Source organism: Protopterus annectens, chromosome 3.part0 (genome assembly GCF_019279795.1).
Source record: "Protopterus annectens isolate FY-2018-M chromosome 3.part0, PAN1.0, whole genome shotgun sequence".
NCBI lineage: Eukaryota > Metazoa > Chordata > Ceratodontiformes > Protopteridae > Protopterus > Protopterus annectens.
Genome location: NC_056731.1, coordinates 881,855,136 through 881,880,812, shown reverse-complemented (window position 1 = coordinate 881,880,812; position 25,677 = coordinate 881,855,136). Strand labels below are relative to the sequence as shown.

Sequence of the window (25,677 nt, the reverse complement as noted above, 5' to 3'; positions counted from 1 at the left end):
GTGACTTAAAAGATGAGTCAATAAACGACAGGCTTGTATGCGATAATAATAATAGGGCTGCAGTGAGAAAGATTTTGCTTCGTGACAGTGACTTAACACTGAGCAAAGCTACTGAGATTTGTCAAATCCATGAAATTACAGAAAGGCACACAAGTATGCTTGCAGGTGATGAGAGCATGGTTTTAGCAGGCTCCAGAGCAAATGTAGACAGCATAAAACATGAAGCAGGTCTAAGCACATGGCAGCTGTAACCCCTGCGAGTGTGGCAGGTAAAACCTGTAGTTTTCCAACATGTTCTAAGAAAAGAACATGCACAGTACAGTAGAAGGGTGAGTCAGCAAAACCCAAACCAAGCTTTATTGTTAACTGTCGCAGTTGTGGTGCCAATCATAAGTCTAAAAGAGAAAAATGCTTAGCATTTGGTCAGCAATGCCACAAGTGTAAAAAATGGAACCATTTTAAAAAGTACTGCAAATCAAGTAAACCTCACACCGTTATAAAGAAGGGTCACTTAAAAAAGCAAGTGGATCATATAGAGAATTGCAATTCTACTTTCTACGTAGATGGTGTCAGTAGTTGGTGAAAAGGTTGATGCAGTAAATTTACTGGCAAAGAATGAAGTGTTTTGTACTGTCCAGATCAGTGGTAAAACCACTGAGCTCAAAGTCGACATTGGTTCAAAGTGTAATGTCATGTCAGCAAACACTTTTGCTAAGGGGAGAGCCGGTGAGCAACTTAATGTGTCTAGTTGTGTGAAACTTGCTGCTTCTGGTGGTGAAGAAATTCAAACTGAAGGCTCAGTAGTGCTTTCATGTTATTTGGCTAGGAACTGCTACAGCTTACTATTCTATGTAGTTTCATGACTTGTGCAGTCATTGTTGGGTCTCAGAGACGGTTTGAGAATACATTTGGTTTTCTTTACCAAAGAACTTCATTATATAAGCACATATCCTAGTTCCAATTTTACTGAAGCTATTTTCTGAGAGTATGCTGATGTTTTCGATGACAAGTTACACAAACTTCCAGTTGTGTACTCTATAAAGTTAGACCTAGAAGTCAGTTCAGTGGCCAGACTGGCAAGAAAAGTTCTGATGCTATGCACGATAAAGCAAAGCTCAACTGGATAAAATGGTGCAGCAAGGTGTAATTTGTCCTGTCGCAGAACCAACTGAATGGGTGCTGTCCATAGTAGCAGCCCACACAAAAGGCTCAGACAAAATCAGAATATGTATTGACTCAAGAGATTTAAACAAAGCATTAAAGAGACTACATCATCTACGAGCAAATTTGAGAAGTCACAGCCCTGATACCAAATGCCACTGTTTTTTCTGTCTTGGATGCAAAAAGTTCATTTTGGCAAGTGATGCTTGATCGCAAATCTTCACTACTGACTACTTTCAGTACCCCACTTGGAAGATATAAATTCCTCAGGATACCATTTGGAATAAATTCTGCAAGTGAAGTCTTTCAGCGTGCAATGGAGCAAATTTTTTTGAGTTATCCTTGTGCCATAATAGTAGATGATTTATTGGTTGGAGGCAATGGTGAAGCAGAGCATGACAGAAAATTTATAAGAATTCTAGACAGAGCGCGTGAAGTGAACTTGAAGCTTAATGCTGTGAAGTGCAAATTCAGATTACCGAAAGTTGCATACATGGGTTATTTCTTTACTAGTACTGGCTTGCGACCAGACCCGTCCAAGCAAGCAGCCATTCTAGAGATGCCAGCACCAGATAATGTTCAAGCTCTACAATGTTTTCTTGGTATGGTCAACTATCTAGGCAAGTTTATACTAGACTTCAGTGAGTTGACAACGCCTTTGAGAGAGCTGACATGCAAAAATGTTACATGGTCTTGGTTGGAACAGCACCAGAAAGTATTTGAAGAAATTCATCAGAAAATTACCACCTCACCAACTTTAAGATACTATGATGTCAATAAACCAGTCACTATTTCCTGTGATGCTTCAAATTTTGCTCTTGGCGCAGTTATTCTTCAAGAATGCAGACCAGTAGCCTATGCATCTAGATCTCTTACCCAAACTGAAATACAATATGCTCAAACTGAGAAAGAACTTTTGGCAACAGTATTTGCATGTTCAAAGTTTCATGACTACATTTATGGTCGAGCTATTCAGATTGAGACTAATCACCAACCTCTAGTCATTGTTTTAAAGAAGCCTATGCATTCAGCTCCAGTGAGATTACAAAGAATGATGTTCACATTGCAAAAGTACAACTTCAAAACGGTTTATACAAAAAGCAAACTTCTTTATCTGGCTGACACCCTATCCAGATCGTCCAGAAATGCAATAGAACAGCTTCATGCAAACAATTTTGACTTTGATGTCAAGGACGTGGGCAATTTTTCTGCCATGAGACCCGATGAGCTTAGATATCATACAAAGACTGATCCCATTTTGCAAAAGCTCAATTACTACATTAATGCTGGATGGCCGTCAAAGCAATCTAGTGTACCACCTGATGTGGAAACTTGTTTTCCTTACACATGATGGAAGATGACATTATTTTCTAAGGTCCTAAAATTATTGTTCCTGCTTCCTTACACTGAAAATATCCAGATTTTGCATCATGGTTACCCAGGTTCTGAATCTACCAAAAGAAGGGTGAGATGACTAGTATTATGGCTTTCTCTAGCAAAACATATTGATAAAGTGCTTTCTTCTTGTTCAATATGCACTAGTACTAAACCACATTTGCAAAAACAACCACTTCAGCTAAGTCAAGTTCCTGAGCTACCTTGGTCAACAGTAGCCACTGATATATTCGAGTGGAACAATCAGCAATACTTAGTGTTGGTAGATTCTTATTTAAACTGGTTAGAGATTGATTTACTTCTTAATCTAACGTCCATTGCTGTTATCACTAAGTTGAAACCTCATTTCTCAGTCCATGGTACTCCACACACAGTTATTTCTGACAACGATACCCAATTTACTAATCCGTTGTTTCAGAAATTTGCAAAAGAATGGGATTTTGTACATGTTAGTAGTAGTCCAGAATACCCACAGTCAAATGGACTAGCCGAGCATGCAGCACAGAGTGCAAAGCAATTACAAGAGAAGTCAAAACCTGCTAATACCAATGTTTTTTTGAATTTTCAGAAACATACCCCATGACGATATACTTGGCTTGCCTGCTCAGTGACTTCTATCTAGGTACACCAGAACAACATTGCCTATCAGTTCCAGTTTGCTGAGGCCTAAAGCAAAGAACAACAGAACAATCAAACTCCAAAGAACAACAGAACAATCAAACTCCAACTACACAGAAAGTTTTCTTTCCAGAAGTCCAACTATGATAAATTGAGCAGACTTTATCATCCATTGAAAAAAGGAGAGACAGGATACAAACGGTGAAAAAGTTCGACCGGACGGTGAAAAAGTTCGACCGGATTGGTCAAGTAACAAGTATATGTGCCAAGCAGAGATCCTACTTTGTAGATCTGAGGGTGAGGAGTACAGGAGAAATCTCAGACATCATCTTCCTGTATCAGAATCAATATTGCAGCATTCTTCATGTGATACAGACTCTAGTTCTCAGAGCAATTCAAACAATGTTCCTGTTGCAGAACGTGTCTTAACTTCTACTTCCATTCCTGATGATATTCCTGATGTCCCCAGAGTTGAACATTAAGCAGAGACAGTCCCAGCTGCTAGACCTAATTCTAATTTTATGTCACACAATTTGGTTGCATTTCCAGACTTAGTGCAAAATACACAGCAACCTGGACATAACTGTGTATATGCACTTAGTTCTGTATAACTGCATGTCAAACAATTATTTGTATCAATTGCATGCAAATTAATGTCAATATTGCATGACTCGTTTCTCAAAGAGGAAGGATGTAGAATAGTGTGCACTGTACCTTTAAAAGGCATTTCAAGGACAGCACATGCATATAAATAGCAAGCATGTGCTAAACTTCAGTGCCATTTTGAGAGTGCAGCCAGAAAGTGAGCATGTATGAATGTGACAGCTAGTTTGTTTACAAGTTTTTCTCAGTTAAAGTTATTGAGTCTCAATCCTGATGTGGTTGTACATAATAAAGCTGCTGGAACAGAACCACGAATGCTTGTCTGTTTTATCCTGACCAGACGAGCGAAAGTTGACCATTAACTGCCCCCTGTTGGTTCTCCACTGAAGCATATTCAGTGGGACACATAAATATTACACTTCTCTCTATGCTTCACTAACATAACCTTTAGGGCAAATCCTTTGACTTCAATTATCCAAGGGCCCCTCAGATTCTCTTATGAACTACTCTTCCTCTTGTATTAAGCCTAATGTCAATCCTAAACCAATCAATTTTTAATAGACAAAAATGCACAGTTTCCACAGATTTTAAAACATTTCATGTTTAAAAAAGTGGCATTATAAAAGGCCAATGCAAGATTCTTACTGCCCATAAGAACTGGAGCAGTGGTGGGTGAAAGTTCTTTGTTTGTTCAAATGAAAAACACTACACCTGAAGAACCTCCTTGAGAAAGTCTAATTTTTTCACTGAACAATGCTTTTCATTCTAACCAAATTAACTTCACAACCACTTGTGGCTAATGCAGTGTATACAGTGTGTTGTACATCCTGTACAACAGCCCATACTACTGCAGTGAACCCTGCAAAAGTTTCTTACCCCTTTGGTCAATTTACTTGTGTATCAGACTTCATTTAAGTTGTAGAATGCAAAAACTGCTGTGCTTTTCATGTAGGAAAAACTTGTTAATCAACAATAAAAATTATAACTTGAAGAAAAAATGCAGTGTTTAGGCAATGGCAAGGTTTACACAGACTGATTTATTTATTTTTTTGAAGTGACATCAGATTTTAGAGTGGTTGATCTGGAAAATAAATTGAAACTGATTGAATATTACTGTAGGATTTTTTTGAAGTGACATTAGATTTTAGAGTGGTTGATCTGGAAAATAAATTAAAACCGATTGAATATTACTGTAGGATTTTGCTAAATGCCGCAAATAAGTATAAGCTCATAGGTAGGTATTAGGCTACTGGCCCTATGGCCTATATAAGCCTGGTCAAAAAGGTACCCTGGCTTTCGCCACCCAAGAAAATTATTTTCCTGTGCCCCTGACGAGCAAAGCCACAGAAGTGATGCCCGGGGTGAATTTCCTATCTCCCATCCAATCATCAAGATTTTTCTTAAGTGCTAATGAGGAGCTTTGTTTGATATAGATAGGTAGTTTGTTTCAGAGTATAGGAAGTCTCTGGGACAGGAATCTTTCCCTCCAGCATGTTCTTTTTATTGTGGTAACAAGGTTTAGGTCCCTAGAGCATGTAGCTCGGAGGGACTGGGATTTCTTTAAGTGGAGTATGTCCAACAGCTCTGGGTTTGACATAGCTTTGTATGTTAGGCAGAGATCGCCTCTGAGTAGCTGATATGCAATGGAGTAAAGCTGGATTTTTTTTTTTTAGACAGTCTGCATAGGGCATCTGTCTGAGGCCAGTAATCCTCTTTGTGAGGCATTTCTGCGGTCTTTCCAGTTGTTGTAGATGTCTTGTGAGGTACATACCAAAAGGGGTGTTGTACTCTATAATGGGTCTAATGAGTGACGGGTAGAGGGGAACAATGACCTCTTTTTTCTTGGATGAGAAACCTTTTGTGATGTGTGCCACACAAAATGATTTCCTGGCTACTGTGGCGATATGATTATCAAAGGAGAGACTACTGTCCACCTGTATTCCAAGGTCTCATCATACTTTTGGTGTTAAGTAGACTACCGCCTATGTGGTAGTTCATGGGTACAGAGTTTTTATCAAAGGGGATGACAATGCACTTTTTGGCATTGAGCTTAAGGCCATGGCTTTGAAAACAGGCATCTGTCTCAGTGAGGCCCTTTTGTAGTATGCCCACATCATTAGGAGTTTCAGTTATGGCTCCTAGTTTGCAGTCATCTGCGAACTTCATTAGCCAAAGACCTTCTGTGTTAGCCTGTACTTCAGAGAAGTAGATACCAAACAGGAGAGGACCCAGGACTGAACCCTGTGGTACTCCACTTGTCACTGGTCTGAAATCGGATTTGGAGTCTGCGACTTTCACAGTGTGGGTTCTGTCAGTGAGCCAGTTGGCAACCCATCTTGTGACATTGGGATTTATACCTAGTTTAGTGAGTTTATCTATAATTCCAGAGTGGGGGATGGTGTCGAAAGCCTTGGCGAGATCTAGACAGGCTGTGTGAACCACCTTTCCCTCGTCTACGGCTTTGCTGACTGCTTCAATGAAGTCTATCACGTTTAGAAGACATAGTGTGCCTTTTACAAACACGAACTGGATGGGGTCCAGAGTTTGGAAATTACCAATATCTTTGTTTAAAGATTTCATGATGACATGGTTCCATGGCCTTGCAGACCAGGCTTGTCAGACTAATGGAGTGGTAGTACCCGGGGCCAGTGGTGGCTCCCTCTTTGTGGAGCGGGATAACCGTCGCTGTGCTCCATTCAGTGGGCACAAAGCCTGAGGTCAGGCTATGATTGAACATGGTACTTAAGTGGGGTGCCAGTTCGTTCTGTAGTTCGTGTAGAACGCAGCCTGGGATTTTGTCAGGTCTCATGGATGCTGTGTTCTTGGCTTTGGAGAGTGTGGTTTTTACCTGTGCAGCCGTGATTACAGGAACTTTGCATTCTTCCGGAATAGAGATGGGCCCTTTAGGGGATGAAAGGGGGGTAAAGTTAGCACTGAACCTATCTGCCAGGATGTTGGCAATATCAGTTGGTTCTGTATATTTAGTGCCATTGCGCTCTAACTCAGAGCAGCTCTGAGTTTTGCCTTTGAGATTCTTGACATACCTATAGAATGCTTTGTGGTTGTCTTTAGAATCAGTGGCAATTTTGTTTTCATAACTAGCTTTGGAGGATTTTATGAGGGATCTCAGCTTCTTACTGAGGCTGACCAGGGAGTTCCTCCAAGCATGGGATTTTACTCTTTTTTGCAACAGTTTCTTTCTTCTGTTGTAGAGTTTGTTTATGGCAAGGCACCACCAGATTGGCTTCCTTTTTTTAGATGATAGCGTCTTGGTTCTGTTAGGGATAGCACAATCCATGCACTTGTGTAAGTGCTTATAAAGTCCATTTGTGTAGGATATAACAGTCGTACCTCTATTGTCTGTCTGCATAGGTGTCGTGAAGTTTGCTACTTCTGTCTTGAGAAGAGTGAAGTTGGCTTTGGAGACATTTTTTACGGTGGTTTGCCTAATGGGGGAGGGGGCGGCATGTGGATGTCTAGGGTGATTAGCTTGTGGTCGGATATGACCAACGATGAATTGACCTCTGGTGTGGAACACCGGTCGCCCATGTTGGCAATGACCAGGTCTAGGATATTGCTGGCCCTGGTGGGGGTGTAGATAACTTGATCCAAGGCATTGGAATCTATGAATACCAGAAAATGTTGAGCAAAAGAGTTGGTACATCAGTAGTAGTTTTCCCAGTTAATGGTGGGGTAGTTGAAATCTCCCATTATTAGGGTGTTGGGTTGTACCCTAATATTTTCCAGTGCACCAGGAAATGAGGGGTTGGAATCCTGGGGCATGGTGGAGGATATGTAGCAACCTACAATTTGGATTGCGGTCTTGCCCAGAGTTAGTTGCACTTGGATAACCTCGGATGCATTGTGCTGAGCAACTAGTCTGGAGGTGTGGATATCCTTAATAAATATGGACACGCCTCCGCCTTTAGTGTTTCGGTCCAGGTTAGGTGGACAAAAGGTGTGGTATGAATTATGGCCTGGTAATGCAGGGGTGCTATCTGCAGCCTTGAACCAGGTCTCCGTCACTGCACAGATGTTGATGTTCTCCATTTTAAGGAGTGACTCGAGTGAGTGCATTTTGAGGTTCAGACTTCTAGCATTGAGTAGCATTACCCTCAGATTTTGCTAGCTTGTACCTGTTAAGGTGGTGAGTTTGTCATTTGAACCTTGCCCTAAAAAGGCACTATAGGGTTGGCAAGAGCCTTAGCCAGTATCCAGAATCCCAAGGACGACAGGTGCAGGCCATCTATGGCAAAGCACAGTGGTCTGTTGACCATGCCAACCCAGGCAGACAGATACTAGATTCCCTTAGAATGACACCAGAAGCTTAGCCAATTGTTGAAGTCAATCATTTTGTCCTTGTACTGTGGTATCATTCTGGGTGATGGCAGGATGCTACTCAGGGCTAGGGTCATACCTGCCTGGGCTACAAGATTGGAGAGCTCCTCCATGTCTCTTTGCATGTAGTCCAGGGGGGTAAGTCTCAGGTCTTTCACACCAACATGGACAATGACAGAGTCATATTTTTACTTGTTGTGAAGTGAACTCAGTGCGTGCATTATGTGGCGGATTCTGGCACCCGACAGGCAGCTGAAAGTAACTTTCTCCTTGTTTACCCTAGTGAGTGGAACATCAGTGTGCCTGACTACAGAGACAACTATGACTAGAGTGCTGGGTAAGTTGTTAAGCCTTATGGGCTGTGGTTGACTGAGTTTGTGGGCTATGTGTCATTTGGGTTGTGTTGGGGTGTGGAGGTTGCTTGAGTTTCTGCTTTGGAGGTCTCTATTGATTGAGCAGATTTTTATTGAGAGACTCAGTGAATCTAGGTGTGTGTTTTGTGTTTCTATGTGTGTGATTTGGTGGTGTAGGTTTTGAGGGACTATGTGATGAGTGTGGTGTGGTGCAAGTGTTTACCTTCTCCTCTTGACTGTCTAGTCCAGTCTTGGGTGAAGAGAGCTTTGCCACCAGTTTGGCTATATAAGTCCATCTCTCACAGGTTTTAGTGTTGGGTGGTAGGAGGAGAGGGTTGTCTGTGTAAATGAGGCAATTGCTGCATTGCCCCAAGATGCCCAGATTCATCAGGTAGACAGGAGAAAACACTGGGAGCTGACCCTTAGACATGCCTTATTAAGTCTAAAACCTGTTTTCCTCTAGACAAGCGGGGAAAGTTGAGTGCTGTAGTAATTTGTAGCTTATTTAGTGCTTACAAGTTCTGAACAAGTTCTGAGCTCAAAGAAACAGATTTGAGTGCTAAAACTAAACAAATGGCTAGTTCTAAGGGAAAATATGAAGAGCAGACTTTATGGCGCCAGGAATAGTTTAACCCTAGCTAAGCGGTGATGCAGAAAGTGCACTTTTTTTAATATAACAGTAGCAAATAGCAAGCAGTCTTCATTCAGACAAGTTCTAACTGCACACTCCTGCCACTAGGGTGCAGAGGAACCTTCTCCACAAAAAGATGACCTGGATTGGTGCTCAAGTTATACAAATAAAGCTAGATTTAGCAGGTCTAAATCTAGTCTATGCTACAGCAAATAAGGCGTACCAATTTCAGAAAGAAAGAGTTCAAATAAGCAGGCACAATAAGCCTTCAACCAGAAACTCCAGGCTCAGAAGGACAGAATCTACCGTCTCCTCCCACAAGAGTGCAGACCACACCTTCTTAATGTACAATAACTAGCCCAAAGCCCAAGTGCTTAAACCAGAACTAATACACTTTTAGAATAACAGACAGTAAGCCTTCAATCAGCAACTTCCAACTTAGAAGGGTGTAAGTTACCAGTCCTGCAACAACAGTGCAGACCACAAACCTTCTTAATGTAAAACAACTGGTCTGAAGCCCAAGTGCTTAAACCAAAGGCTTAGAATAATGGTTACAATTTAATCAGGCTACTAACAAGCAGTAATAAATGCAGAAGAATAAATGTAATTAAGTACTTTTAAAAACAGGCAGCAAAAACAAAATAAAGTAATAAAGTAGGAAGAAGTACAAATACAGTACAAGCAGATGAATACAGTGCAATTTTTTTATATACAACAATAGAAAACGCACAAACTGATTTAAACAAATTACCCAATTAATCAGTAAAAAAGCTCAAAACGGAACCCTGTTCCAGCAGTCTTCAATTAGACAAGTTCTAACTGCACACCCCTGCCATTAGGGTGGAGAGGAACCTTCTCCAAAAAAGATGGCCTGGATTAGTGCTCAGGTTATACAAACAAAACTAGGTTAAGCAGGCCTGAATCTAGTCTATGCTACAGCAAACAAGCCGCACCAATTTCAGAAAGAAACAGTTCAAATAAGCAGGCACAATAAGCCTTTAAATAGAAATTCCCAGATCAGAAGGGCAGATTCTAGCCTCTCCTCCCACAAGACTGCAGACCACAAACCTTCTTAATGTAAAACAACTGGTTTGAAGCCCAATGCTTAAACCAAAAGGCTTAGAATAACAGTTACAATTTAATCAGGCTACTACCAAGCAGTAATAAATGCAGCAGAATAAATACAATTGAGCACTTTTAAGAAAAGGCAAAAGCAAAATAAAGTAAAGTAGGAATACAATAAAAGCAGATGAATAAAGTGCAATTTTTTTTGTTAGTAAAGTGCAAGGAGAGAGGAGGAGGAGCAGAAGATAATTAAAGGATAAGAACCTAAGTGGGTTGGCCTTCTCAAATGTTCTCTCTCTATTAAGTAGAGTGAACACTAGACAGGGAGGGGTGTCCCAGATCAAATTTACAGTAGGGGCGGGCAACTGCAAAGCCACCAACTATAACACGACCACAAGAATAGGGTGGGACTGAGGGAAAAACAGTTTCAGGACAGATGAGAAACAGAAAACAATGCCAGAAAATATATAAAATAATTCAGTCATGCAAAATTAATACAATGCAGAACTCTGAAAGGTTCAAATGCCAAGAAATAAAGCCATTGACTTTAAATGTGTTAATAAAACAAATTCTGATTATTAATTGTGTTGAGTGTTTGATGTATACTGCAGTTTGCACTTATTGTTCACATATTCACAATTTCTATTTCTTTAGGAACGGGGGGATTTATACAATACTACTATGCTGCACAGATATCATCATGTGATTTTTTTTTTATCATATTATTTTTTCTGAAGTTTAAAATGGGTTTCTTTTTTTTATCAATTACCAGTTTCATGAAGCTCTAAAAGTTAAAAAGAAAGTGCTTAGTAGTGAATAAGTAGTGTGACTTCATCCAAAGGAATGAGCACCAAGTTCTTTTTTGTTCTGATCACTAAAAAAATACTTCCAGAGGCACAGTGCGTTGTTTTTCTTGATGTTAATTAATCTATATAGCTTTCCATAACATTAATGGCACTTCAAATGAGTTTTGTAATAGGCTCAAATGTAAAACAAAACAGCAGTGTTAGGTACTCATAACAACAGTAGGTGTCTGATCAGCCTTGGTTCTTTTCGTGGAACAGATGAGTTGTGATGTGACACCTTTTAATGAAACAACAGAGATTCCACAATGCAGCTATTCAATCTCTGGACTATACGAGACCTTAGTCGGGGCTAATCAGTTACTGATTCTGGAATTCACTGCATTAACAACCAACAATGCCTAGCAAGCAGGAAAAAAGTACATTTCTTGCCTGCAAGCAAAAAGAACCATTTATAAAAATACAAGTGAGAAAAAAAAACAAATTGGGATAAAGCTTGGATACTTACACTAATGGCAGATCTCTGACACTGGAGGAATGTGTGTGTGTGGGGGGGTCGATCATGCTTATTTATGCATTTGCGTGAAAATTTAGATGGCAAAAGTCACCCATAATGTAAATGTCCTTCTCAAATACACAACAGAAGCAGCGCTAATTTAAGACAGGGAAAAAACAGCCAGCATTTAGTTCAAGTTATCTAGAATGTCATGTACAAGGAAAATAAATCACAACAAACAGAGATGTATTTGAATATCAGATAAAATCAGAGAAGTGTGTACTAGTCTGCCTTAAGATGAAATCTGTGTAAGACAGATGTTGTGGTCACAGGGTCATGGAACCAGGAGGAACTATCAAGGAGAATGAGATGTTAGATTAGAATGTAAATAATATGTGACTAGGGCAGCCTAACCATAATGACAAAAACACTAAAAGAAACATGTCTAAAGTAAGCACGATTAGTATGCTAAACATAACTTTGAAAAAAGAAACTGCTATCAGCTACCCACCAAATAAGAGTAGTTTATCTGTGATCCAGATATATATCAAATGTCGTCAGTAAGCCCTAGCTGGCAACTTTGAAAAGTAAGAGTACTGAACTCCCAACCTAGTTATAAAGTAACAATTCTGTATGTAACACTGTGCCTATGGGTGTTCTTTCTGAATCTGGTAAGAGTGGCACTACAAAGTACTGTGGTGCTGATGTGTTCATGGCTGCTACAGAAGTTACCATAAGCAAGGCAAACAAAGCTCACTAGTTAATGGTACAAAACCTAGTACTAAATATACCATGAAGTAAAATACTGTCACTACATAATATCCCACAGCTTAACAGCACAACTCTGCTTTTAAGTAAAGCAATATAGCAGAAATCACTAAAAGAAGTGAAACAGCCCATTCAGACTTCTGTTGCTTGATGTAATGGTGCTTATTACAAAACAGAAACAGTAGTCGTCCCCACAAGAAGTGACAGCAGCAACAAAAGTATTATCTATGACAACCAATGTGGAAAAAATAAAGAAAAAAATGAAAAACAAGAGTCGCTTCATTTTAACATTTTCCTTCCTTCTCCTTCACCTCCCCCAACAGAAGCATATTTTTCTTTACTTTACTGAGGCAGGAACACAATGACCAAATTCTTACAGAGTGGAAAGGCAAATGGAATACTCTGCTTCTAAAGAAGAGGGCATGTTCATGCATGGCAAGAAAGGCTAACCAACCTGGCGAATAAAAGTTTCTATTACTTACTACAGTTTACTCTCTCTCTCTCAGTATATACAGCATTTATATTACGCTGTCGAAAACTCAAATTGTCGACAGTGCAATAATCGACATGAAAATGTCGAAACCTCCAAACATCGAACATACACACAAATAAAAAAAAAAAAAAAACACACCCAAACACAATACAAATTGCTCTATGCAGGGGGGCAAGGCCCCTGCACCCCCCATACACCTGGCTACTTAAATATACCAACTCCGAGATCGCACTACACTTGAGTAAACGGAAATCTCCCCTTACGGAGATTTCTGTTTACACGCGCAATGACTTTCACTTTCGACATTTTGGTGCCGACAATATCAGCTTCAATACTGTCAGCCTTCGACAGGGTGAAGTAGACCCGTATATACATACATGACAAAGAAAGTGGTGCACCTGCACGTGCGCACACACATACACACACACACACACACACACACACTTGATATCTGTATTTTTATGGTGGTACAATACCACCATATGCAATAAAGTAATCACCCAGTCTAAAAATTAAGACAACTATCAAAATCATACCTGTCTTTATCAGGCAACACTTCTTCCTTATTTTGTAAAGAATTTATCATGTTGTATTCTTCAGGATTTTCTTGGCATTTCTTTGAATAATTACTAGAAAGATGGGTTTTATCATCCTTACTGGCAGCCAATTCCTCTGTCGCCATATGTTGGTCTTTATTGGTCATTTGTAAATCCAATACTGGATCAGGAGCCTGCTCATCATCAGATTGTTTTTCCACCAACATCTCATCTGCACTTCCTTCATCCTTATTCACAGTGGCATCCAGTCCAGCTACATCCATTCCTACATTATGTTCTTGTCTAACATCTACAATGTCTGCAGAACTTGAAAAAAGAAAACAAAAATGATTAGGATATATACACATACATTAATAATTTACAAAAACAAGTATTATTTCTTTGTGTATATTGGTACCAAGACCATATTTATAGTGTGTAGCTTAGTGGGAAAGGGGCAGTTAAGAGAAGGGTGACAAAAATTATGCACAGCATTTACCAAAGGCTAAAATGTACAGTCTCAAACATAAGAAAACTAAATAGAATATTACATATTTATTTTTTTTACTGAATCTGCAGAATCCATTTAGTTGCTATCTTTAAAAGTACATCTATGACAACAGTACACAATTTGAAAATACAAGGTGAAAACTAAGTGGAGACAGAAAGATGGTATCCCAGAAGGATGGTATATAATTGGAAACACTTTCCTGAACAAAACATAAAAGAGGGGGGCGTGGCCAAGGATGAACACAGGATAGCAGCAGATTTCTTCAGCTCCACCAATTTCATTACACTGACAGGAATTAATTCTTAAAAAATTAATTTTTGAAGTAATTTTCTTTCTAAATATGTTTGTTTTATATAGTTCTTGAACTATATCTAAAAAAGAAAGGAAATTTTAACAATATTCCTGTCAGAAATCACTTTGGAAATTTTCCTGTCAGTTTATCAGTCTGAAATGAGTTCCAGTAATACAAATTCTCAAGACTCCAGCATCAAGAAAGAACTTCAGTCTCTGATAACTATAATCCAGCAACTTACTGCTAAGATGGATAAAATGGATACTAAAATAGATACCTTCATAGAAAAAACTACAAAACAAATAGACTTGTTACATATAGACCTGAAACAACAGAAGATCCAGATGACAGGCATAGAAGAAGCTGTGAATGACATGGAAAATAGAATCCAAGAAGAGGAAATCAACATTGAGTTTCTGCTGAAACAAAATACACATTTACAAACAAAGCTGGATGACCTGAAAAATAGATCTAGGCGCAATAACATTAGGATTTTTGGACTGCCAGAAAATATTGAAGGTAACAATATTACTTCTTTTTTAACAACATGGCTCCCTAAAACTTTAGACTTACCAGAAGCATTCTCTTTTGGTATCGAAGAGCACATAGATCTATAGCTAATACTAACTCTAACAAAAACTATCCTAGATCAGTTATAGTTAGATTTCTATCATCTTTTGATAAAGAGATGGTTCTTAAATCTGCTTGGGCTAAAGCTCCTGTTAAGATTAATGAGACAACTGTGCGTTTTGACAATGACTATTCTTCCTTGGTAATAGCTAAAAGAAAAGTTTTTCTGCCACTAATAAGGGAGCTTTAAAAAGCACAGTTTAAAACATACCTTCTGTTTCCTGCCAAGCTAAAAATCTTCCTTCCTGATGGTCCTAAAATTTTTGATGACTTAGACTCTGCTTTACTGTTTATCAAAAAAAATAGGATTTTGGATAAAATAGAGGAAATGGAATGGGCTAGTCCTTCATTAAAGAGACTGGCAACTGAAACTTTGTGGAAGACTTCAGAGAAGAAGAAGAGACTAAAAAACAAATGATTTATTCTATGTTTTTTTTTCTTTTTTTTCTCTCATCATTTTACTTCTTTATTAATCTTTTTAAATATAGTTCCTGCATTTCCAGAAAGCCACAAATATTCTGAAAAAGATTTAATCAAAGTTATTCTCTGTGTGCAAAGAAATGTTTTGTTTCATAACCAGTCAAAATATCTGAGGAACTAATAACAAGCTATTATTCAATTTGTTTCTCTTTCTGAAAAAGAGAAGTAAGGTCAGTAATTTGATACATTTTTTTTCTCTTTTTTTTCTCCTTTTCTTTGCTTAAACAATGACATTCTATTTAGATTATGTAGTGGGTAAAGGGTGGGGGAGGGCAGGGAGAGAAGAGTAATGAAAATATGATTAATAGAATAATAACATATTTATTCCTTGTAAAAAGTTTATATGTTCTTCAAATGCTATTCCTAATTATACTTTCTTGATTATACTGCTTATGCTTGTTTGTAAATAATCTGTCATGCTTTAACTAATAATAATTAGAACTAAATAATAGTAAATAATATGTTTTATTTTTAACTCTATTAATATAAACAGTAAGTAATATTCCATTGTATATACTTCTTATAGCTTTCTCTTACATTTTTTATTTCTGCTTTACACTCTTTTATTTTCTACTCTCTTTTCTTTTCTTTATTCTTTCTCTTTATTTTTTTTTCATATTAATATATAGAAATGCTTTTGATCATATAGACACAGTAAATAATAAGATTTGCATAAAAATTGAGTTGGGACAAAAATATTGAGTTTTATTACTTATTAATAACTTTGGGCTTAATTTCACTTACATAGAGGCTGTAATAACCTGTAAAATACATCGCAAAGGTTTTGTCATGTTTAGATGCATTTACACTGCTAAATGAATGTTTGTCACTAGTTTTTAACAAGTTTCCCGCCAAAATGTTAAGGGAGACAATCTGGGATGTGGGCTACCTCATGAACAGTGTCCTCAAGTTGTTTTAAAAGCTTCAACTCTCAGAATTCTCACAGAGAAGCTGAAAGCAGTCAATTTGACCTTTGACCCAGATATCACACTGACTCATCGCAGATTCAGGAAGAACACTCTACCAGGAAGTAGAACTGATGCAAATGCGACTATGTGAAGGAAAATGAACTCTTTAACATTTAAATGTGAGTTATTTTATATAATTACTTAAATATCTATGTTATAATTCATAAAATATGTCAGTTATAATGATTTTAAATGATGCAGTTTCTTGTAGTAAGTAAATGTCTTATTTTAGAAGGCACAGAAAATGAAACATTTACTCAAGTGTTTTTGAAAATCTACTTGACTGCAGCATACTAATCTGTGTTAAAAACTTATGTTCCAAACATATACATTACTATAACTCATTTAATTCATCTGATTGACAAGCATAAATAACTTTATAATTCTATTCTGGAAGAAATTGTCATGTGATATATTTTAAAGCAGTAGTACAGACATACAAGATACAGATGGCTTTTTTTTACAATAATGCAAGTGTTTCTGAGAATTTGCATAACTATGCAGTATGATTTATAACAATTTCTATAAATATAATATTTTATTCTATTGACAATAATGAGCATGAGTAAAATGCTCATATACAAGCAATTTAAGGTTTTTTTTTGGAAGCTGTTGACTGCATTTACATGACAGAAAATAGATGCATCTTAATATATGTAATGTCTGAACCATATTAGCCAAAGTTTTTGATTTAAATGAATGTTAGAACTTATTTTTACATACTTTGAATAAATTAATATCTAAATATGCCTTCCTTTTTTTTTTTTTTTTTTTCCCTCTCTCTCTTTCACTCACTCTCCCTCTTTCACGTCTTTTATTTCTCTCTCTCCTCTTGGTTCCTAATATCAAGATTATTTGAATGCTATTTGAATACAAGTGTATTATATTACATAGATGTATATAGTAGTATGAATAGTTTAAAAAAAAAAAAAAAGTTTATTTTAGTTTATATGATGCTGTTTTATCAAATGTGTAGTCTTGTCTTGCTAGATAATTGAATTGAAAGCTGTTAAGTTAAATATAACCAGTATTAAATTGATAAGGTGGTAGCTGAGGTACTGCTACTTAGGGTAGGGGGTTAACTTGAGTGGTAAATACTACTCTAAGTTGGAGTTTTTAACTCCAGGCTGGATGCAAGGTTTAATCCTTACATTATTTTCATTTGTTCATTGTTATATGTATACAGTTTTGACATCCACAATATATTTTGTACACTCATTGTCACTACAAACAAAATTGAATCCTATACAAAATCCCATAAGAGATTCAATAAATACAGCTATATTTAAAGGTACACCTAAAGGAGGAGATGTAACATTACTTATGTTGTTATTTGTTATTTTGATCATAAGATTCTTAAGTTTTAAAAATGCCAAATGACATCTTTAAAAGGAATTTCTTTAAACATTAATGGATTGAATAATCCGTGTAAAAGGGCAAGCCTAATAAGATACATTAATTTACATAAGGCCAACTTAGTCTTCCTGCAAGAAACCCATCTCTTGATATTGATAAACTAGCCACAAACAAATATACAGTATTGGTTAGTTCAGAGCACACTCAGAAAAAAAAAGAGGAGTGGCTATTTTATGGAATAAAAGTATGCCCATTCCTAAAACCATTAAGCCTTATCAGGATGACAAAGGAATGTTTTGTATGGTTACAATACAAATTAATGGGAAGACTTACACTTTAATTAATGTATATTGGATACCTGGAATTGGTATTAATACAGTCAAACATCATCTTGATAAGATCATATCATTCTCTATAGGAGATATTATTTTAGCTGGTGACTTTAATTGTATACTACATGAAAGTGATACTACCACTATAGGAAAAAGAAGAATTACATCTAATGCAAAACATTAAAATGATTTTGCTAATTCTTATCATTTGAATGATATTAATAATCAGATATATTCAAAATCATTACCATACACCTTTTTTTCTAACAGATACAAAATTTATTCAAAAATAGATAGGGTCTTTATTTCTAACCAGATGGTAACAGATTTAATTAATTCCAAAATCATTTCATGTCCTATATCTGATCATAATTCAATTGTTTTTGAATTCATGATAAAAATACTCATAATGTTCAGATCAAAAGGATACCAGCATACTTAACTCAACTAAAAGACTATAAAGAATATATACTTTCAGAAGTAAAACATTTTTAGACATAAATAATACTCCTGAAGTCTCCATTGTCTATGTTTGGGATGCCTTAAAATCATATCTATATGGACAAAGTATCAGATGGTATAATAATAAAAGGAAATCTTGGGATAAGGAATTGTTAGATATTCAAAGTAAATTAGACTCATAAACATAATAATAAAGAAAATAGTATGGACAAGAAAGTTATTGAAGAAATAAACAAACTAAATGAGAAATACAAAGAAATTTTAACTCATAAAGTTAAAATAACTTTAGAGAAATACAAGTTTTTGTCTTATTCAATAAGCCCCAAATACTTACATAGACTTAAAAATAAAACAAAAAGGTTGAATAAACAAAACCATATCAAAGAAATCTTTTCTCTAAGGAAAAAGAAGAATGTTTCTAGTATACCAGAAATACTAGATGAATTTAGAAATCACTTTCACAAAATTAACCATAATAACATTAACATGGAACCTAAAGATAAAATAAAGGAGTTTATAACCACAAACATGAATAAAAAGCTTAATAAACAACAGATTAAACTATTGGACAAAAGTATTTCATATACAGAGGTTACTACACAAATAAATAAGCTTAAATCAAACAAAGCACCGAGTAATGATGGTATTATACCAGAGATATATAAAATCCTTTCTAAAAGTACATATTCATTAATACATAAGGTTTTTATTTTGGCCCAAACTGAGTTAATAACCCCCCCATCTTGGCAATATACATTTATTTCGCCAATTTTAAAACCTAATAAAGATCCAACTAGATGTACTTCATATCGGCCCATCTCATTACTTAATGTTGATTATAAAATGTTTATGAGTATTTTTGCTGATAGATTGAAGACAATCATCCCCGGCATTATAGATATAGATCAGACAGGCTTCATTGTAAATAGAAATACTTTTGATATTATAAGAAGAACTTTAACATTAATTGACTTTGCAAATAGGAAAAAGAAAGATTTAACACTTATTAGTCTTGATATAAGTTCAGCATTTGATTCAGTAAGTTGGGACTATCTGTTTACCTTACTGAAGTGCACAAACTTCTCAGATGCATTTGTAAATCTAATTGAGCATTTATACAAAGGAACATTGGCTTATATTAAGGTAGGAACATATGTTTCACAAAAAATACCCATTTTTAAAGGTACAAAACAAGGATGTCCACTTTCTCCACTATTATTCACTTTAGTAATGGAGCCTTGGGTTAATTTGATCAGAAACAGTACTGACATAGAGGGTTTTGAAATAGATGAAAATACAACATCCAAAATTCAATTTTTGCAGATGATGTTCTAATTACATCAGCAGGATCTAATTCTTCTATGCAGTCTCTATTTGATAAAATGATGAATTTTAAAAGTATTTCTGGTTTAATATTCAATGAAGAAAAACTAAAATACTACCTATATATACACGAAAAAATATTCTCATTAGTGATTTTACTAAATATGTACCCAATTCAGGTCAGATAACTTATTTAGGTATAATACTATCTAAAGATATTAAATCTATTATATATAATAATTATAATACCTGTTTTCTTAATATACAAAATCTTTTTAATACCTGGAATAATATGTTTTTACTATGGAGGAGAGACTTACAATTATTAAAATGATAATATTCCCCAAGATTTTATACTTAATACAATCAATAATACTTCCACCTACAAAAATAATTCTCAAGAAACTGAATACACTAATGTTAAATTTCCTATGGGCACCTAATAGACCTAGGATTGCATTAAAGAAACATACTAATAGCTGGTCTCACGGGGGTATTTCTTTTCCAGACTTTAATTTATATACTATCTCTTCTATTGTAAAAGTTATTACTTTATTAATAGATGACTCATATGTCAAAAAATGGAAAGATTATTGGGAGCTAATTAGTATGCACTTCATGAAAATCTCCTTAACACATAAAAATATGATTGTAAATAACTCCATGTTATGGTTACTAAAGGAATTTTGTACTTCACCTATTACACCTAAACATATGGTTTGTTACCCATTAAATATTATTATTAGCTATCGTAACTTTATATTCATGCACCCTAAGTATAGGGAATGGAATTTTATTATATTCCCTATAATGTATACTCAGGGAATGCTTTTGTCATCTACTTCTGAAGGAACTCATTTAGCTATAGATAATGATCTAAAGTACTGGTATCAGTTGATATCTGATAATATCTAGATTTCTTAAAACAAGAATTTGATCTAAGAGAAACTTGCTGGTTAGAGGTTCAGACCTTTAGACAACATCTCATTAATAAAATAGATCTAATGTCTATAACAGTTAAAGAATCTATTCCAACACTGATTGATTACTTGATATTAAATTTACAACATAAAGTTTCTGATAAAGGTAAACTTTCATACATACATAAAATTATCAGACAAGAAACTTTTTACAGTGTAGATACATACTGGAATTATTTCACTTCTATTAATGGGGACCCACCAAATCAACAAGATAAACAATATATATTGGAATCTGCCTATAGAACTACGTCTTCCATTGTCTGGAGACTTTGTACATGGAAATTTTTACATAGATCTTTTTATACACCTTTGATGATGAATAAAATAAATAATAAAGATAATCTATGTAAGAGATGTAATGTAGAAATTAATGCTGACTGGGCTCATATGTTTTATGACTGTATAAAATTGAAAGAATACTGGAAGTCAATTAATGAATTTTTGCAGGCTCTTTTTACAGATAATTTCATTATTTCTAAATCTCTTATATTATTCAACACACCTGTACCTCAAAGTGTTAAAAAGGTTAAGCTTCCCTTGTTGTGGTCTATTCTAGCAGTGGCTAGGAAAATAATAACCAGAAATTGGATTTCAGATACACCTCCTTCGGTTCAATGAATTTAAAAATGTTATGAATATAGTGTGCCATATGGAAATAAACACAATTAGGTCAAGAACAACTAGAAAAACATCTTATTATATTGTATGGGATAATTTACAAAATTTGTTAAAAAAATCCTAATTTCAATAGCATGGTATTTTAGTTTAATTAATTGATCTGATTGTAGTGGATGTCTTTGTAAATACTTTAGTTGTTTTGTTGAATGTTATAATCATATCTATTTTTAATTACTTGTATAAAATTGTTATGATATTTCTCTTGTATGTTAAAACAATAAACCTGTTTTGGAAAAAAAAAACATAAAAGAGTTTTAAAAAGTACAGTTGTGTAAGAACTAACAATAACAGTAGATGTCCTACTCATCACTGTTGCAGTACTCATTACTATAGGGATATCCTGTCATGGGAAGTGATATGTCTGGCCAGCCTAACAAAGCTTGGGCCTTTTCATGTGCTGCAAGTCAGACGCTTAAGGTGCACAAGTGACATACAAGTACAAAACTTTCAGAAATTGCTTCATAAAAAAGGAGCAGCAAAGGAGGAGAAAAACAATATGATACATGTACATTCAGAAAACCGAAAAGAAAGGAACTTCCTTCAGCCAGGGAAAAAAAAAAAGAGAGATCAAGAGAGGGAAGGAGTGGGGATGGAATACTGTACCAGTGATAAGCAGGAGAGCTACTGTTATTCTAAGCTTTTACACCACTGTACTATAAAAAACTATGAAGGCTGGACCTAGCAAAATGTGTCTGGCCCTTGAAAACACATCCAACTTGTAGTGCGTAGGGAAAGTGTGCTCAGAAGAGCTGGCAGCAACTTCCAGAATGGCTCTAGCATTGAAACCCTTAAAAGCTCAAGAAGAGGCAACTGCCTTAGTAGAATGAGCTTGAACAAAATAGGAAGCCATTTCCCATAAAAAGAGTAACAAAAGGAAATTGCTTTAGAAATCCAAGAAGAAATTATTTGTTTGGAAACTGCCAAACCCAATTTCTTGTCCTGAAAAGAAAGAAAAGATTGCTCATATTTTCTAATATCTTTAGTCTTATCTTGGTAGTATCTGAGCTGTCTACACAAATCCAAAGAATGGAGAATCCTCTCACTTTTATATTATGGACAAGGAAGGAAGATGGATAGCTTGATTCAAAGACACATCATTGACCACCTTAGGTATAAATGTATGATTTGTTCTAAGAGAGACCCTGCACCTGTGTAAAAATAGAAAACAAGGAATGGCCATAAGAGCTTGAAATACACATATTCTTTTGGCAGAAGTCAGAGCCACCAAAAAGACAGTTTTCCAGGTACACAGTTTCAACACGAAAATAGCTGCTGGTTCAAAAAGTGGCAGAGTCAACTTTTCAAGAGCATAGTTCAGGTACCAAGGAGGACTGGATTTTCTTGGAGGCCTAATATATAGGACACCTTTTAGATACTGCTGACCTCAAATCTAAAAGAAAGGGGTAAATTCAGTGGCAGACAGGCACAGATGGCTGACAAATGTGCTTTAAAAAATAATATGCCAGACCAGAATTAATCAACTCACACATACAGGAAAGAAATGGAGGAATTTTCGCAGAGAGTCAAATTTCATTGTTGCGCCACCAAGAAGAAAATCTCTTCCATTTTAGATTTTCTAGTAGTGAGTTTTCTTGCGTCCTGTAAAAAGTACAGTTTTGTACCTACCATAAATGTAGATGTTCGAGGATCCACATTGCTGCAGTCCTAACTATTGGGTAGTCCGCTGTCCAGTCGGCCCGAATACCAAAGTATATGGCTGACGTCGGTCAGGGCGCATTAGACTGACGTCAGTACGTCAGGGTACTAATGCGCATGACCGACGTCATATCCTCAGTCTTTTCTTGCCCCAGATGTCAGAAGACCCTGAAAAGCTAAGGCCAAAACCAAAAATTCCAAACATACCTGCACCAAAAATATGTACAATATATACAAAATTACCAGAATATAACCTCACCTACACAACCACCCTTAAACACAGAGGGAAGGAGGGAGGTAAATTGGACTGCAGCAATGTGGATCCTCGAACATCTACATTTATGGTAGGTACAAAACTGTACTATGTTCTTCATTCCACATTGCTGCAGTCCTAACTATTGGGTAGAATCCCAAAGCAGAGGTAAGGGAGGCTGGCAAATCATAAGGAAGCAGGAACTGACAACATGCCTTGCAAAATAGCTGTGTCAAAACCAGCCCTAGACTTAGAGTAGAGAGGAAGGTGATAATGCTTAGAGAAAGTATGCACTGAACTCCAAGTAGCTGCCTCCAAAATATCCTTAGTGGCCACCCCTTAGAAATGCTGTAGAAGTGGCAGTAGCCCTAGTGGAATGAGGCCTAATTCCAGCTGGAATCTCCTTGCCATGATGGGAATAACAAAATGCAATGCAAAACCCAATCCACCTAGAAATAGTTTGTTTTGACACAGGCTTGCCCTGAACCCAAAGCAAAAGAAACAAACAACTGCTGAGACTGCCTAAAATCCTTAGTCCTGCTCAAATAATAACGCAATTGCCTGTGTACATCTAAAGTGTGCAAAATCTTTTCCCCTTTATTTTGGGGATCTGCATAAAAAGTAGGCAAATGAATAGTTTGGTTTAAAGCCACACTAGAAACCACCTTAGGCATAAAGGAAGGATTAGTGCGTAAAGATACCCTATCCTTATGAAAAATCAAAAAGGCTCTACCGCCATAAGGGCCTGCAACTCAGAAACCCTTCTTGCAGAAGTAATGGCCAACAAAAAAGCAGTCTTCCATGACAAATATTTCAATTCAGCAGTAGCCGCAGGCTCAAAAGGTTGTAGAGTAAGTTTCTCCAACACAAAATTGAGATCCCAAGCAGGAGTAGGAGCTCTATTGGGGGTCTTATATTCTTTGCCCCTCTAAGAAATTGCTTGAACAAAGGATGCGAAAACAATGGTGGGTCACAATCATAGTGAGCTGAAATTGCTGCAGCATGAATCTTAATGGAAGAGAAAGACAAACCTTTGTCCAATAACTCAGTAAGATATTGAAGAGCCACACTCAAATTAGGCTCAGAAATCTCCAAATTGTTTGCTGCACTCCAAAATAAAAATCTCTTCCATTTTTCTGTCCACTTTCCTTGTACTAGGTCTTCTGGCTTCCATAATCACATTTAAAACTTGTTGAGGAAGTTGAGACCTGCTGCCTTTCAAAACAGAATATGCCAGGCTGTTAGATGAAGAGATTGAAGCTTGACATTGAGCAGTTGACCGTCCCTCTGAGACAACAGGTGTGGAATCAAGGGTAAAGGCCATGGAGGCTTCCTTACCAGACTCCTCAGTAATGGGTACCAGTGCTGCCGAGGCCAATCTGGAGCTATTAAAATCATCCTTGGCTTGTCTTGTCTGACCTTTAGAAGCACCTTTGGGAGAAGAGGCAGAGGTGGAAAAGCATACACATGAAGATTTTTCCAACTGAAAGAAAGAGCATCCACTTTCCAAGCTGTGTGATGAAACCTCTTTGTGCAAAACTTTGGCAGCTGGTGGTTTAGTGGAGAAGCGAACAGATCTATGTCTGGAGTTCCCCATGACACTGTCAATTTTGAAATACATGAAGATCCAGTTTCCTCTCGTGGGGATCATTGATTTGTCTGCATAACACTTCTGCTAAGGAGTTCTGTGCTCACGGCAGAAACCTTGCATGAAGAGTTAGTTGCAAGCTGAGCGCAGTCTCCCATAAAATCATTGCTTGCCTGCACAATGGGTAAGAATGTGTTCCCGCTTGTTTGTTGATGTACCACATGACAGTTGTGTTGTCTGTTAGAATCAACACCTGCCCTGGAAGAAGTAACTCCTTGAAAGCCATTAATGCAAACTGGACTGCTAACATCTCTTTCATGTTGATATGTAGATGCTGTAGTCTGGCAGGCCACTTGTCTTGTATCCACTTTCCATTTAGATGAGCTCCCCAAGCAATGTCTGAGGCATCTGTCGTTAGAATCTGACTCGCCTCTGGCCGGGTCACAGAGAGTCCCTTGTTTAGGTGACATTCCTGAGCCCACCACAAAAATTCCTTTTGAATGCAAGGTATTATTTGAATGACAGTGTCCAAATCCTGGCAGTGCTGTGTCCATACATTTTGAGATACCATTGCAGCTTCCTCATATGCAGTTTGGCATTGGGAAGCACCAGAATACAAGATGCCATGAACCCTAAGGCTTGAAGGACTGTCCTTGCAGTCAGCCCGGACTGAAGAGATAGTTGATGGAAGTAACTGGAAAGATTCTTTTGTTTGTCCGGGGTTAAAAGGCCATCTGGGCTGCTGTATTCAGTCTCACACCCAGAAAGCACATGTCTTGAGAGGGTACTAGACTGGACTTTATTTCGTTCACAGAATACCCTAGGCATCTTAGCACTGCTATGACATAATCCAAATGCTGTAGAAGGTCTTCCTTTTCTTGAGCTAGAATCAGGCAGTCGTCCAA

The 25,677-nt window shown here is 36.8% G+C and overlaps 1 protein-coding gene across 6 annotated transcripts in view; it reads right to left on the bottom strand.

Moving 5' to 3' along the window:
- LOC122796606 (ubiquitin thioesterase otulin-like) overlaps positions 1-25,677 on the bottom strand; it is a 1,420,501-nt gene that overhangs the window by 592,306 nt on the left and 802,518 nt on the right. For all 6 annotated transcript variants that reach the window (XM_044065214.1, XM_044065210.1, XM_044065212.1 and 3 more), the window contains one exon: positions 13,261-13,587. In XM_044065214.1, the coding sequence (XP_043921149.1) occupies positions 13,261-13,587 (327 nt within the window). The remainder of the gene's footprint in view (positions 1-13,260; positions 13,588-25,677) is intronic.